The sequence below is a fragment of the Barbus barbus genome (assembly GCF_936440315.1).
Source record: "Barbus barbus genome assembly, chromosome: 10".
Classification (NCBI taxonomy): Eukaryota; Metazoa; Chordata; class Actinopteri; order Cypriniformes; family Cyprinidae; genus Barbus; species Barbus barbus.
Window position 1 is genome coordinate 14104294 of NC_136738.1, and position 17177 is coordinate 14121470.

The 17177-nt window shown below is 38.5% G+C and overlaps 1 protein-coding gene across 2 annotated transcripts; it reads left to right on the plus strand.

The window, feature by feature from the left end:
• The first annotated feature begins 3059 nt into the window (after window positions 1-3059).
• LOC306875936 (chromatin assembly factor 1 subunit B-like) lies at window positions 3060-10268 on the plus strand. 2 transcript variants are annotated; one of them, XM_079426761.1, is made up of 14 exons: window positions 3060-3334; window positions 3830-3963; window positions 4070-4202; window positions 4294-4414; window positions 4888-4991; window positions 5176-5272; window positions 5411-5495; window positions 5649-5742; window positions 5944-6013; window positions 6411-6502; window positions 6589-6748; window positions 7784-8320; window positions 8973-9052; window positions 9360-10268. In XM_079426761.1, exons 2-14 carry the CDS (start codon window positions 3838-3840, stop codon window positions 9497-9499), a joined length of 1839 nt encoding a protein of 612 aa, XP_079282887.1. In that variant the 5' UTR covers window positions 3060-3334; window positions 3830-3837; the 3' UTR covers window positions 9500-10268. The 2 variants fall into 2 exon arrangements, with proteins under 2 accessions (XP_079282887.1, XP_079282888.1); XM_079426762.1 differs by having other exon boundaries at window positions 3239-3341; window positions 9360-10085.
• The last annotated feature ends 6909 nt before the right edge of the window (window positions 10269-17177 follow it).

Below are 17177 nucleotides of genomic sequence, written 5' to 3' on the forward strand. Positions count from 1 at the left end.
CGACACGTCACACTCTACCTGAGTCCGTTTCGCCTGATGCCTTTTAATCTGATGCCTTTTAATCTGAGTCCGTTTCGCCTGATGCCTTTTAATCTGATGCCTTTTAATCTGAGTCCGTTTTGCCTGATGCCTAATTGTATGAGACCTGATGTCGTTTTTCCTGACACCTGAAGCCTTTCAGTCTGAGGCACGACACCGAATAATTTTATGACTGAGGTCTGAGGATGTCCTAAAATGTACACCTGAAGCCTTTCAGTCTGAGGCACGACACCGTTTAATTTTATGACTGAGGTCTGAGGATGTCCTAATAATTTTATGACTGAGGTCTGAGGATGTCCTAAAATGTACACCGTACTGGTGTCCAAACGTCAGTTTCTCGTCAGCCATCCCTACAAGAAGCGAAAAAAAGTCTCAGCCTATGTCCCAATGTGCATACTATCCATCTTCAATTATGTGGAATACTGATGGAGAAGTAATAGGGAAGAAGAAGGCTGGTAAAAGGAAGAAAGCCGTTCCATGATGGAACAAGGAGTGTAGAGGCAATAAGTAAAAGAAATAAAGCATTTAAGAGAGTAAGAAGGTAATTTAGTTATCACGATTTTATTAAATATAAAAGAGCACAGGCCATAGTGAGGAGAGTAATTCGGACATCTGAGAGAAATTATTGGAGGGAATTTTGCATGTGGAGAAGTGTATGCAGACTGCTGTTAAAATAGTAGAGAATGTGGTTTCCGTTTCTCTGTATCTAAAACTCAGGTGATATGTTTTACAAAGAGAAAAATCAATCCAATTATAAAGATTAAATTGTATGGAAAACAATTGTTTTACCTGTCAGGACATTGTATCTGTGTATCTAACTGTACAAAATATCTTGGGCATATTATTACTGACAAGATGGAAGATGATGCTGACATGTATAGGCAAAGACGAATGCTGTATATCCAAGCGAACATGTTAGTTAGGAAATTTCACTGTTCTGATGATGTGAAAGTGCATTTGTTTCGTGCTTATTGCACCCCTATGTATGCAGCACCATTATGGGTCAACTACAAAAAGGAGACCATGCGTAAACTGCAGGTAGCATATAATGATTGTCTGAGGATATTGTTGAAGAAGCCCAGGAGCAGCAGTGCAAGTAAGCTTTTTTGTGACTTGAGGCTAAGCTGTTTACAGGCCCTTTTGAGGAATCTAATGTTTAAGTTTATGTGTCGACTTGATGAGTCACAAAACGGTATTATAGTAAGGCTCACAAGTCCCAGGTGTAGCTCGGTCCGATATCAATCACATCTATGGAAGCATTGGTATGACTGCCTTTTAAGACTCTTGTGAAAAATGTGTGTATTTTATAGGTTTATCTAAATGTTTTTTTTTTGTGTGTGTTGTATGTGTTGTATGTCCTACTATTGGGCCTAGAGCCTGTAATAAAGATTATATAATTAGAGCAGGTGTCAGTTATTAGATATCTGGGAATGTGGATGGATTCTAAACTGAATTTTAGAATTCATATCCAGAAAATGGTTGAGAAATGCAAAAAACAATAAATTTAATGAGGTGTTTGGCAGGAGTTGAATGGGGAGCATGTCGACAGTCTCTTAAAAGAATATACTGTGCACTGATAAGAGCAGTTTTTGATTATGGTAGTATGGTGTATAGTTCTGCATCTAAATCAGAACTTTTAAAGGTTGAGGCAATTCAATCACAAGCACTTAGAATATGTTGTGGAGCAATAAGATCATCTCCAATTACAGCAGTACAAGTAGAAATGGGAGAAATGCCTCTTGAATTTAAAAGGCTCAAGTTAAAGATGAGATACTGGATTAATATAAAAGGTCACTCAGATAGTCATCCAATTAAGAAAGTTCTGAAGAATTGCTGGGAATACGAGTATAAAAATTTATCAAGCTTTGGATGGACTGCCAAGGAGGAGGCACAAAGTATCATCAAAATAGCCCCTTCTGTGGCAACTTCAGCAATTCCCCCTTGGCTTTTCCCTATGCCAGTAGTTGACATTCAACTTCACGAAGAAAAACATAACAAGGAAAGAAGTATATTAACACATATAGCAGTGCAGCTATATATTGAACAAACATACTATATCACAGTAAAAATATACACGGATGGCTCTAAAGATCCTGAATCCGGATTCGCAGTTGCAGCAGTTTATATACCCCAATTCAAAGTAAAAATTTCAAAAAGAATTTCAGATCATATATCTGTTTCTACTACAGAGATTATAGCAATATTCCTAGCTCTTCAGTGGATAGAAGAAGTACAACCAATAAGATCAGTAATTTGCAGAGTCACTTTCAATTTTAAATAGCTTGTTAAGTGGAAATCAAACAGCAAGACAAGATATGATATTTGAAGTGATGCAGAGTTTATTTAGAATAAGTAAACCCAGACTAATAGTAAACATCATGTGGGTACCATCACACATGGGTGTGGAAGGAAATGAGGAGGCAGACCATCAGGCCAAACTTTGAAACAGGCACAATTTGACATTAAAGTGTCAATGAGTAAAACAGAAGTAAAAGGGTTAATCGCAAATGAAATAAGAAATAAATGGCAGAAGGAGTGGGATAGTGGAACAAAAGGTAGACACTTATATCACATTCAAGAGAAAGTAGGTCTAGAAAAAGAAAGCATGGCAAAAGAAAAGATGACGTTTTAATGTCAAGGATGCGTATTGGACATTGTTTGTTAAATCAGTGCCCATATAGAATGGGGAAACATGAAAATGGGAAGTGTGATAAATGTGGTCAGGCTGAATCAATACAACACGTTCTTATAGTGTGTGATGCATATGAAAGAGAAAGATTTATACTAATTCAAGTGTTAAGATCCTTGGGAATAAATAATTTGTCACCTCAGGTTATGTTAGGAAATGGCCCAAAGCAATCAAGAATATTAAATGAATTAATTATTTTCTTAAAAGAGACAAGATTGATTAATAGAATTTAAGAGATTGTAGTTTTATTTTGTATTTTTCTCTCTCTCTCTTCTTCCTAAACGTTATGCGCTCCACACTCTTATCCATTGTAGTTGGTCTGCCAACCGCCATTAATACCAGAAGAAGAAGAAGAAGAAATTCTATGTGGTATTAGTAATTTTTTCAACACTATTTAGGGCAGATAGGGTACATAGTATGCACATTGGGAGGCAGGGAGGGTCCAACGTCGGATTTTTGGTGCGGGATCTGGCAACCCTCGAAACCGGAAGTGCTCATTCTCGGAAAGCTGCGCGGGAAAGGCGTCTGTTTGGGTGAAAGCGGGAGAGATACGCAGAGCAACTGTGTTGAACAATTGTTACAACTTTTGCAACTTTACTTATCGAGGTAACTGGTACGTTTTTAATTAAACCAATTGTGACTTCATCTGTTATTGATTAACATTACGTGCTGTTATATTAAATGTTCTCCAAGTACTGTTGTGTTAGGAGAGTAACGTTAACGTTAGGCGCGTATTACGCTCTAATATTCATTTATAATCCAAGGTAATAGTTCTTTGTTCCACATTAATGTTATTGTTTACGAGAACGTTTATTAGTACGTTAGTTTTGAATAGTGTGTTTTTATGTTCATGAGTTATGTAACGTACTTTTGAGCCTAAAATGTCTTCAGTGTTAGTGTGGTTTACTATAGAATCCTAGCAATGCTTTCAGAGCCACTGTTTCAGTGACGTGACAAAAGTGTTTTACTTTTGTGAAGTTAAGTGATTTTTTTTTTCTTTTGCCAGTGCCAGTTTGTGATTTCCTCATTTCCCTCATATTCCTGCCTTTCTCTTAATGCATGATCACAATATCTGTATTTCTTTCTATCCTTGTCCATCAGGTGTCAGGATGAAGGTGGTAACCTGTGAGATTGCCTGGCATAATAAGGAGCCGGTGTACAGTCTAGATTTCCAGCAGAGCGGTGAGGGAAAGATACAGAGGCTCGCTACAGCTGGGGTGGACACCACAGTACGGGTAAGAGATCCTCTGCCTTCACTTAATAGCCTACATCATAGGTGTTTCTTTAAGTTAACACTTATGATATATTACAGATTATAAAATGAGAGCTGTTCTCTTTTAGATGTGGCGTGTGGATAAAGGGCCTAATGGTAAAGCGGTTGTTGAGTTTTTGTCTAACTTGGCACGACACACTAAAGCAGTGAACGTAGTGCGGTTCTCACCCACCGCTGAGGTCTTGGCTTCTGGAGGGGATGGTGAGTTTAAAGTCAGATCTTTACCCAGGTAAGTCTGTTGAAATTGCTTATAGTGCTTTTAAATGATTTAATTAAATGTCTCTTTCTCAAGATGCTGCAGTCTTGCTTTGGAAACTGAATGACAATAAGGAGCCTGAACAAACCCCGATCTTTCAGGAAGATGAAGATGATCAGCTCAATAAAGAGAGCTGGAGTGTCGTCAAAACGCTGAGGTCTTATTTTATTTATTTTTTATTTCTTAAAATGACCCCATTGACTGTCTTTTACATTAAAAATGGCATGAAATGAAAATTCATATGATGTGATTTCTAAATTAATGTTATTAATCTTGTGCACGTTGCATACATCCAAATGTCTTTATTGTCTGTCTGTCTGTTTGTTTGTTTTTTCAAGATTTGTAATTTTTAGTCAGTCAGTTTTCTGGTGAAATGACAGACTTCTCTCTGTTAATGTATGCTGGACTTTTTCTATTATTTAGTCCGCTTAAATCCTGCCATTTTCTGCAAGCTCACACTCCGATGAGCTGCCTCCATCCAATGCATAAACCAAGTTCCTGATCTTTATTATTTTTTTAGTATTTATTTTTTAATGTATGTCAGAATATTAAAGGAAAGATCTGCCACTAATTTAAGTCATTTATTTTTATAGAATCTTAAATGTTCATGTTGTTGCCTGTGTTTGTTAGGGGACATATTGAGGATGTATATGATATCTCATGGACCAGCGATGGGAATTTCATGGTTTCAGGCTCTGTGGATAACACTGCCATCATGTGGGATGTCAACAAGGGTATGAAACCTGAAGCAGGACTAAGGACTTGCATACGTATTTTTGTTTTTATAGAAGTGATATGTGTCAAGATAAATTATGAAAGTGAATGTTTTTTTTTTTTTTCAACATTCACTGTCGTAATTGAGCAGAAACTTATTGGGTGTTTTGTGTTTACTGAATTCAGTGCCTGTTTGGTTTGCAGGTCAAAAGATGTGCATTTTTAATGATCATAAGAGTTATGTGCAAGGAGTAACATGGGACCCACGTGGACAGTACATCAGCACATTAAGCTGCGACAGGTTAGTGTGTAGATTTTAATTGCTTAATTTAAAGCCATTATAGATTATCATAGACAAGAGTCTTATGAGGATTTTAGAGTAAAACTTTTTTTTTTACATTGTTTTGTATACTGACAGCATGTAAAATCTGTTTCTTAGGGTGATGCGTGTGTACAGTGTTCACAACAGGAAAAAAGCTTACTGTGTGAGTAAGATGACTTCAGCCGCCGCTGCAGATGGAGAGGTGAGTGTCAGCCGGCCTTTTTTTTTTTTTTTTTTTAAAGCTATTTATTAAGAGATTATCTACATCAATAACAGTGTGTTGTTGCTTTTACTTTTGAGTAAGTAGATTCTACATTTTTAATTGTTGTGGTTTAAATTACTCCCCTTTGTGCAGGTGAAGAACTACAGAATGTTTCACGATGACAGCATGAGATCGTTCTTCAGACGTCTCACATTCACACCAGATGGGTCATTCCTCCTTGCACCAGGTACACTTTACTTCTTTTTTTTTTACATGTGTGTATGCATATGTAATGCATGTGAGAGTATTTATTATAACATACAGACTTTTTAAGAAAGTTATTCAACACATTCACAGTGTATTTTTTTTGGCCTGGTGTCAATTTACTTGTACATTCCTTGTGTAGTTAATAAAGAATATATTTTTTATTTACCCATTTTATTTTTAGCTGGGTGTGTCGAGGCTGGAGAGAATGTTACAAACACAACATACGTATTCTCCAGAAAAAGCTTTAAGAGGTTTGTTTTGTTTGATGGCTTTTATTTATTTCCCTCGAAAGCGTAATCTTTATACTGCCACTGCCATTCAAATGATTAATGCATGGGGTCGGTAAGTGTTTTTTTGTTTGTAAATATCCAAATAGAAAATAGTTATTTTAAATTGTAATAATATCTCACAGTATTACTGTTTTAATGCTTTTTACTCAAATAACTGCATTCTTGCTGAACATTACAAGATTGTTTCAAAAACATCATTCATAAAATCTTACAGACCGGTGGTATAAATAAACCATAAATGTTGGGACTCCTGTATTTTTTTTTGATAAATGGATCTAGTTTTCAACACTTGGCCCAACTGCCGACGCAATCTTGATTTGTGTAACCATGCTTAGTGTTTGATATGTTTGTGTATCAGGCCCATTGCTCATCTGCCCTGTCCATCTAAAGCCACACTGGCTGTGCGCTGCAGCCCAGTGTACTATGAGCTGAGGACAAAAAGAGCTGAAGGTACACACAATACCCTTCCCAAACTATTGTTCTACTTATGTCACGTGTGCAGTGGAAAGACAGTACTGTTCTTTTATGTTCCACAGATGGTTCACTGAAGCCAGTGTCAAACACGTTTAATTTGCCATATCGGCTGGTGTTTGCAGTTGCATCAGAAGACTCAATCTTCTTTTATGATACACAACAGATGCTGCCGTTTGGATACGTGTCCAATATCCACTATCACACGCTGAGTGATCTCAGCTGGTAGGTTTCTCAGACTTGTTGGTGTATTGTTTTTACATGACTTAAGTTGTGGTTTGTTCTACATGGTGATAGAAGGAAGATTCTTCTGTCCGCAAAATGCGTCCCAATGTTGCATGCCGTTTATGGTAGCCTGAAATGACCAAGTGTATTTGGTAACATAAAAATGTGAATATAGAGTCTATAGAAATTCTTTGTTCATAAACCTTCCAATAATAAAATAGTAATTTTATGAAATGTTATATATTTTTACATATTTAAATTTTATATATTATTTTAAAATCTCATTTTGATTTTCTTAGTAATGCACATTGGCCGCAATTAATGGCACCGTTTTATTCAATACTTTCTGCAACCTCCTTTTGATAATATAACAACTCTGAGTCTTCTATAATACCTGATGATTTTGGAGAACACCTGACAAGAGATCAGGGACCACTTCTCCGTACAGAATCTCTCCAGACCCTTCAGTTTCCCAAGTCCATGTTGTTACACTCTCCTCTCAAGTTTTCTTGCAGTTCATGTCAGGGGGCTGAAATGGCCTTGGCAGAACCATAAAGGGGACCCTTTTTTACGAACTCTTGATTTGGTTTTTGGGGTGTACTAGAATTGGTTTTCATACTTGATTGTTGAAGTTGAACTGAATTGAAAACCGAACAGAGGAGGATTTCTTTCTTGAAACTTGTGGTGATATTGGTGCGGTTTAATTATATATATATATATATATATATATATTTTTTTTTTAGGCTTTGACCCCCACCAGACTCTGCTGCATATCAGAACTATATTTTGGTGGAATGATTAAGTGAATTCCCCTTCAGCCCATCTCCTTTTTTTGTGTTTCTTAAATCATGGCCATTTGCTGCTTTATTGGGAAATTCACAATAATTTCTATGTAGCCGGTGCAACTGGCTTGGCAATTGACCAACCAGTCTTATTGTTCAGGTTATAGAAAATGCAGACATCAAGAGTTTAGAATAATTTTAGGAATAACAATTATTGACTAACACATTTGCTGTTATGGACGTTGTTCTACAGGTCTTGTGATGGCTCTGTCTTGGCTGTCTCATCCACTGATGGCTACTGTTCCTTCGTGTCGTTTGAGGAAGGGGAACTGGGCACTCCACTGAAGGAGCGACCTCCACTGGAGATGGTGACCCTATCCTCTACTAATGAGAAGAAAGGCAAGAGACCCTCAGCCAACGGCAGGACTGCTTCCCCGGTCCCTCGCCAGGCCAACACACCTGCACAGGAAAAGGAGAAAGAGGGATCTGCCGGCCCTGCGTCCTCCAAGACCCCTAGCGTATCTTTTCCAGAAGAGAAACACACACCTCAAGCGCTGCAAACTAAACCTCAGCCCAGAAGGATCACACTCAATACCTTGGAGGGCTGGGGCAAACCCAGCACCCCCAAATCACCAGCAACTGCCCCCAGTACAGACCCCAACACACCCAAATCTGCTCCCTCTACCCCTGGATCCAGCAGAGGACCCCTGACACCTCTTACAGCCCCCAGCAGTCCTCTTGGACCCCTCAACTCCAAAAATACCACAACTCCAAAAGGACCAACTCCTAGGTAGGGTGGCACATCTGCGGTATGATCTGATGTTACATGTTTTTTTGTTTTTTTAACCAAATATTCATTTTGGGTCAGTAAGTTTTTTTTGTTTGTTTTTTTTTTTTGTGTACAAATTAATACTTCTATTCAGTAAGGACGCATGTTTCAAAAGATTTTATTCTATTTTGAATTTTCTATTCAAAGAATCCTGAAACAATATACCACAGTTTCCACAAAAATATCAAGCAGTAAAACTGTTTACCTTTGATAAGTCTAAATGTTTCTTCAGCACCAAATCTTCATATCTGAATGATTTCTGAAGTCAGCTCTAATACCACAGGAATAAATTATTTTCAAATACATTAAAATAGAAAAGAGTAGTTTTAAATTTTAATAATATTTCACAATATTGTTTACTGCATTTTCTTTTTTTTTACGAACAAATGCAGCCTTGGTGAGCATAACTTTTTCAGACGAACTTTTGAACGGTAGTGTTTGTGACAACAAAATTGTCAGGAATTATGCAACTTTAATAGTTTCTCTTGGTTTAACTGTAATGGCACTCCATACATGTATTCCTGAATTTATGTAGATTTAGTGTTACAGCCTAATCCATGATCTGAGCAGTAAAAAAATGTGCACTACAGATCAAATGTTCCTTTTCTTTCAGACGAATTTCACTGACTCCAATTGTATCCAAATCCCCCACTCTTTTTGTCACCCCATCTTCCACTGAGAAAGCCAAGCACGGTTAGTAGACCCATTTGTTTCTTTCTTTTAGGTTTTGCTTTGTATGTAAAGATTTTTTTATAGTATTTTTTTTTTTTTTTTTTCCAAGTATTTGCTTAAATATGCATACAAATGTGTTTTTTGTTTTTCATTTTAGAAAAGTATTAGTTTTTCCATCTCATTTTGAGTTGCCTCGAAGATCTTATTTAATCTTATTTGCACATATTTTGCTATCATTACTTGGGATGATTTTTGTGTAAGAAGCATGTGAAGTAATTATATATTTGTGCACGTTGTCTTCCTGGTCATTTATAAATATTTATTTCAGAGAGACCATCTCCTCCCAGTGACCCAGCATGCAAACCTCCTGAATCCAAGAGGTCCAAGACTGATGTTCCCAATGGTTCTGCCCAGAGCAGAGAGCACAAAGTGGACACAAAACCCAGCGTCAAACCCCAGGAGCCATAAACACCGACTGGTTCTTTGTCCCTCTTTATTAGCACTCACATCCTCAGAGATGAAGTACACTCATAAACCAGTACCTTAAACACCTGATCCCATGGACATATGGAGTTATGAACTTGCATGTTATGTTTCTAAAACTCCTCTTCACTCTCATTTTCAGTGTTTGTCTGTTTTCTATTTGAAGAGGGAAAAAATACATGTAATTATTCTCCAGAACAACCTACTCCCTCGTGACATAAATTCCTTTTTTTATCTTATGGACAGAAATGTTTTACTTTTGTACCATCTGTTTGAATTTTCTTCATGAATATTCTTAAGAATGGGGAGGTTTTTGAAGCAAAAAATTGATGTAATGGATTGCAATGTTTTGTAAAGATTTGCTTGACAATTTTGTGTGATTCTTAAAAAAATGTTAAATGACTTGCCTGGATTGGATGGTTCTTGCTGCATTCAGACTGATTGAAAATGTAATTATACAAATTACATTTTATTGTCTTTAACAGATTCTGATTTTGTACTACACAAGCTTGTTAACGGAACTTATCCTGTATTATTGGTTTATTAAACTCATATTATTTAAGTTTCATACAAGTTAAATGAACAGGTCAGTTTCTTAAATAGAACTGCAAAAGGAGCTTTAAGGAAAAATGCAGTAACTTTACACTTAATTTTTTCTTTCCGTGTTCAAAACCCATTTCAGTATTCTGTGTAATATAAATGGTACTCAATGCATTTAAATAATTTAACAAACGTTCAATTAAGATGTTTCCCCCAAGTTGCCATTTATTTATTTTTTAAATGGATAAATGGGATGGGTGGGTATATTAAAAATAGCAGTCGATATCTTCTGTAGCCACCAGCTGTTTTAAATACTACAGCGCATATCATCCTTATGGACTGCACCAGATTTCATCCTAGGCAATTGCAGTTTCTCGAACATGGGGGGACACATGTTTGACACAGCAAGGAAGATCAGTTGTTGTAGGCATCTTACATTACAGACATCTGCAGTCCTCATGCCCTTCCTTCAGCAGAGCTATGGTATGTTCACGCAACTGATCAGGGAGCCAGGCCTTCTTTCTTCTGGTGTCGGTAGAAAGATCTCATTACTGTAACTGACCTTGATTGCCTGCCACCTGTAAATCTTAAGTGTCTTAAGAACTGTTCCACAGGTGCAATCATTGTTTTCCAAAAAAGGTTCTGTAAAGCATATTTGGACTTTACAAATTATTTTTAAAATACAGCATCCTGTAAAAGAGATGTTTATTTTTTGCTGGTTTTATATACACACTCACACTGCTCAGCCACAACACAAAAACCACCTGCCACGAAGGTCCCCCTCGTGCTGCCAAAGCAGCACTGATGTATCAAGGCATTGGTTCCACATCCCTCCCTGAATGTGTCCTATGGTATCTGGCACCAAGACATTAGCAGCAGATCCTATGCAAGGTGGAGCCTGCGAGAATAAGATTTGTTGGTCCAGCGCATTCGATAGATGCTCAATTGGATTGAGATCTGGGGAATTTGGAGGCCAAAGCAATACCTTGAACATGTCATGTTCCTCAAACCATTACTTAACTTCTGCAGTGTGGCAAGGTGCATTATTCTGCTGAAAGAGGCCATTGCCATGACGTGGGTTTACGTGGTCTGAAACAATCTTTAGGTAGGTGGTACGTGTCAAATTAACATCCACGTGAATGCCAGGACCCAAGGTTTCCCATGAGAACATTGCCCAGAGCATAACACTGCCTCCGCCGGCCTGCCTTCTTCCCATAGTGCATCCTGCTGCTATCTCTTCTCCAGGTAAACAATGCACACACACCCAGCCATCCACCTGATCTAAAAGAAAACTTGATTCATCAGGCAGGCAACCTTCTTCCTTAGCTAAATGCTCTAGTTCTGACACTCACATGCCCATTGTAGACGCTTTCGGGAAATGAATGTCCCATTATGTGGCCCAATGCCTCTAAAATGAGCCACGTTTAGGGTATTAATGATAAATACCACTCAGCTAATGTTTCATTGAACAGTTTTATCAAAACTGACAGATGATGTTTAGGTAGTGTAGACTAACCGTGCACTCTTATTAAACCTTGGTAGGACTAGATGAGCAACCGAATCTATCATGGAAGGTCCACAACAGTCTGTGGAAACTTCATGCATGGCAGAGCCAATAACAAACTGAGCCATGTCATGTGGTTGGTTGAGTCATCCTACATCATAATCAACAAATGGAGGAGTGTACATGTAACATAACCATGGCAAAGCACATTAGCAGGCTGAAATCCAGTGGCAGATTTATGTGGCAGTTTAATGGTGCCTTGCATTGTGGATCTGGTAGAACAATATTTTATTGTTTTCCTTTTATGTTCCCTATGATTAGAAGAAGGACAGTAAATGAGTTTGACAACCCAAAGCCGATGATGTTTCAGCATATAACAGCAATGTTCCTGTAAAAATGACAGGCTGTTCTGTAATGACACAGCGAGACTTCATGAAAGCTATTGTTGTTTGGATTATGACTCTTCTTTACCAGTAATCCTGCACTGATTCTTGACAGTCGATTACCATTACAATGCATAAGATGCCGGTTCCTTCTCTTTCAATATCTCCAAGTACTGTTTCGTTATTTGTGATGGTTGCTATTGAAGACATAATAGAATGTCAGGTTAGGTTTGTTTTTAAGATATTTCACCACAGTAACTGGATTTATTTTCTTGTTCTTTGTTAGCTACTCTACACAGAAGAAACCAAAAACAAATTACCACAGTTTACACTTCACTATACAACACCATTTCCCAAAAATGTAATATGCACTTGCCAATATTTAAGGGAAATAGGAAGTTTCAGCGCATCATGCAGGGAAATTAGTTGAATAATGCTATAGAGTTTTGAGTAAGGGAAGGATCAATGACTGCATTGACATGCCTCATTGGACAGTTATGTTGAATAATGTAAAAGGTCATATGGACCTGTTTCTTTGCATACCAGTGTCAATTACATATATGCAGCACTGAAGATGCACTGTAAAAAAAAATCCTTAAAATTTACGGTAAAAAATTGGCAGCTGTGGTTGTCAGAATTCTACCGCAAAAAATACGGTAACAACATTTTAGGTTTTAACTTAAATTTACAATCAAATACCGTGATTTCATTAACCGATATAATGGAAATATACTAACCTATTAAAGTACTGAAATCTGTTTTGTACCTTGCAGGTGGTGATGAGAAAGTCACTTGATGAATCAAAGCCCATCACTAGCAGCTTTTAAATAATAACATATATAGAAGGTGCACAGTGTCATTCACACAAGCACTAAACACCATCATGGTGAGACTCATTAAACTGAAATATGCAATAAACATTAATTTAACAACATTAGATGTAACATACAACCCTAATAAACATAACTGATAAGAAAAAATCTAAGTAGAAACAGTTATTTCAAAGAACAAATATAAAATTCAAACAAAATTTGAAATGCAACGCAGGGAATTCTGGGAACGTCAGTTTACAGTTTTCCCCTGTAAATTTTACAGGAACTTACCGTTAACCATTTATCAGGTTTTTACTGTAGCATTTTCATAGTTTTTTACCATTAATATCATGGTCATTTTTTACAGTGTGTCATTTAAAAAACTGGTGTAACCATTAGACAAACACAGGCAAAAATATAATAATAAGTCAAGTATAATAAGTCAAGTCTGCTGTTTCCCATGCCCAATACAATAACATAAATATGACATTGTTTAAAGTGAAAATTAGGGTTGCAATCATACAATAAAACAATATTTGTTTCCTCTAAAATAATTCCTAATTGTATTGCTTTTATAATAGTTTAATAATAAAAGGTACACAGTTCAGCACTGCATTGAAAATATACATTTATTTGAGCATTTTCCTCTTTATTCATTTAGTGAAATATACAAAAATGAGAATAGATTTGAGCAACCATGCATACAGAACAGGGACTTATGTGAGGATCCTGTTTGTGGATTTCAGCTCCGCTTTTAACACCATCATCACGGACACCCTTCAAAATAAACGGACACAGCTCTCCGTCCCCATCTCCGTCTGTCAGTGGATCAACAGCTTCCTGACAGACAGGCAGCAGTTAGTAAAGCTTGGTAAATTCACATCCAGCACCCACACCATCAGCACTGGAGCTCCTCAGGGCTGCATACTCTCCCCACTGCTCTTCTCCCTCTTTATTGTCATTCCGCTACATGTGGGGACATACAGTGGAACGAAATGTCGTGTCTCGCAGGACCACGGTGCTACATAAATACAGACATGCAACAATGAAGTAAAAACACTATAAACTTATACACAACTAACCTACTGACAGATTTAACTATAAGTATACTATATATAAGTATTTATCAAACTAAAAGAATAAAGGATAAAAAATACAAACTATACGAATGCTTCACATAAATATTACCCTATACAAACTAAAAAAATAGAAGATAAAAAATACAAACTATACGAATGCTTCACAAATACTGTACATGTGCAAAGAGAGACATTTGAGTCAGCAGCTGGTTGGGAAACAGTGCAGGATGATTTGTAGTGCATGAGCATGTAAACATACATATATTGCTGAGTCTTTTGTGGGATTGTGCACACGCAGCAGTGTGTGTAAAGTGTCCATAGTGCACATAGTGTAAAGTGTCCATAGTGCACATAGAGGAGAGTGTGTTACTACAGGTGGTTTGTACAGGCCCACTCACCTTTGTGTAGCACACTTCGAATTGCACAAAAAATAAAAATAAAAGTTCCATACAGTTTTTCTTTGGTGTGGTAAGGTTTGGGGTGGGGGGTGGTCCATGTTTCAGGAGGTAGGGGTTTGCATGGGGTTTCAGAGGGGGGCGGGGTGATTTGAGTTCAGGGCTCTCACAGCCTGGGGGAAAAAGCTGTTGAGCAGTCTGGCGGAGCAGGCTCTGATGCTCCGGTACCGTCTTCCTGATGGTAGGAGCTGGAAGAGACTGTGGGAGGGATGGGTGGAGTCCTTCACGATGCTGTTGGTTTTGCTGGAGCATCGTGTAAGGAAAATGTCCAGGATGGAGGGGAGAGGGGCACCGATGATCTTTGCAGCTGTGTTCACTGTCCGCTGGAGGGTCTTGCGGTCAGCAGCACTGCAGTTCCCGTACCAGACAGTGATGCACTCTGTCAAGCTCCTTAAGTTTGCAGACGACACCACACTGATCGGCCTCATCCAGGACGGTGACAAGTCTGCTTAGAGACAGGAGGTCAAGGAGCTGGCTGTCTGGTGCAGTCTTAACAACCTGGATCATGGACTTCAGGAGGAACCCCCCTGCTCTCCCCCCACTCACCATCATGAACAGCACTGTGACTGCAGTGGAGTCATTCAGATTCCTGGGTACTACAATTTCTCAGGACCTGAAGTGGGACATTCACATTGACTCTATTGTCAAAAAGGCCCAGCAGAGGTTGTACTTCCTTTGCCAGCTGAGGAAGTTCAATCTGCCACAGGAGCTGCTGAAACAGTTCTACTCCGCCATCATTGAATCCATCCTCTGCACTTCAATAACTGTCTGGTTCAGCTCAGCTACCAAATCTGACCTCAGAAGACTACGGAGGGTAGTCCGGACTGCTGAGCGAATCATTGGTACAACCCTCCCCACTCTCCAAGAACTGTACTCATCCAGAGTGAGCAAAAGGGCTGGTAAAATCACTCTGGACCCCTCACATCCAGTACACTCCCTCTTTGAACTGTTACCGTCTGGTCGACGTTACAGAGGTCTGAGAACCAGAACGACCAGACACAGGAACAGTTTCTTCTCTCAGGCAATCCATCTCATGAACACTTGGCAATAAACGCGGAACACACAACTCTATTATACATTATTTATTCACCAAACATACAGTCAGGTCCATAAATATTGGGACATCGACACAATTCTAACATTTTTGGCTCTATACACCACCACAATGGATTTCAAATGAAACGAACAAGATGGGCTTTAACTGCAGACTGTCAGCTTTAATTTGAGGGTATTTACATCCAAATCAGTTGAACGGTGTAGGAATTACAACAGTTTGCATATGTGCTTCCCACTTGTTAAGGGAGCAAAAGTAATGGGACAATTGGCTTCTCAGCTGTTCCATGGCCAGGTGTGTGTTATTCCCTCATTATCCCAATTACAATGAGCAGATAAAAGGTCCAGAGTTCATTTCAAGTGTGCTATTTGCATTTGGAATCTGTTGCTGTCAACTGTCAAGATGAGATCCAAAGAGCTGTCACTATCAGTGAAGCAAGCCATCATTAGGCTGAAAAACAAAACAAACCCATCAGAGAGATAGCAAAAACATTAGGCGTGGCCAAAACAACTGTTTGGAACATTCTTAAAAAGAAGGAACGCACGGGTGAGCTCAGCAACACCAAAAGACCCGGAAGACCACGGAAAACAACTGTGGTGGATGACCGAAGAATTCTTTCCCTGGTGAAGAAAACACCCTTCACAACAGTTGGCCAGATCAAGAACACTCTCCAGGAGGTAGGTGTATGTGTGTCAAAGTCAACAATCAAGAGAAGACTTCACCAGAGTGAATACAGAGGGTTCACCACAAGATGTAAACCATTGGTGAGCCTCAAAAACAGGAAGGCCAGATTAGAGTTTGCCAAGCGACATCTAAAAAAGCCTTCACAGTTCTGGAACAACATCCTATGGACAGATGAGACCAAGATCAACTTGTACCAGAGTGATGGGAAGAGAAGAGTATGGAGAAGGAAAGGAACTGCTCATGATCCTAAGCATACCACCTCATCAGTGAAGTATGGTGGTGGTAGTGTCATGGCGTGGGCATGTATGGCTGCCAGTGGAACTGGTCCTCTTGTATTTATTGATGATGTGACTGCTGACAAAAGCAGCAGGATGAATTCTGAAGTGTTTCGGGCAATATTATCTGCTCCTATTCAGCCAAATGCTTCAGAACTCACTGGACGGCGCTTCACAGTGCAGATGGACAATGACCCAAAGCATACTGCAAAAGCAACCAAAGAGTTTTTGAAGGGAAAGACGTGGACTGTTATGCAATGGCCAAGTCAACCACCTGACCCGAATCCGATTGAGCATGTATTTCACTTGCTGAAGACAAAACTGAAGGGAAAATGCCCCAAGAACAAGCAGGAACTGAAGACGGTTGCAGTAGAGGTCTGGCAGAGCATCACCAAGGATGAAACCCAGCGTCTGGTGATGTCTATGCGTTCCAGACTTCAGGCTGTAATTGACTGCAAAGGATTTGCAACCAAGTATTAAAAAGTGAAAGTTTGATTTATGATTATTATTCTGTCCCATTACTTTTGGTCCCTTAACAAGTGGGAAGCACATATGCAAACTGTTGTAATTCCTACACCGTTCACCTGATTTGGATGTAAATACCCTCAAATTAAAGCTGACAGTCTGCAGTTAAAGCACATCTTGTTCGTTTCATTTGAAATCCATTGTGGTGGTGTATAGAGCCAAAAATGTTAGAATTGTGTCGATGTCCCAATATTTATGGACCTGACTGTACTTATTTTTTTATGATTTTTTATTTTATTTAAAATTTGCACATATCAGACCTGTCCACACATAATTGTCTATATTATATATTGTGTTTTTGCTGTTTTGTACATCGCCTATTTGCATATTATTCTTTTATTATCTGTGTCCT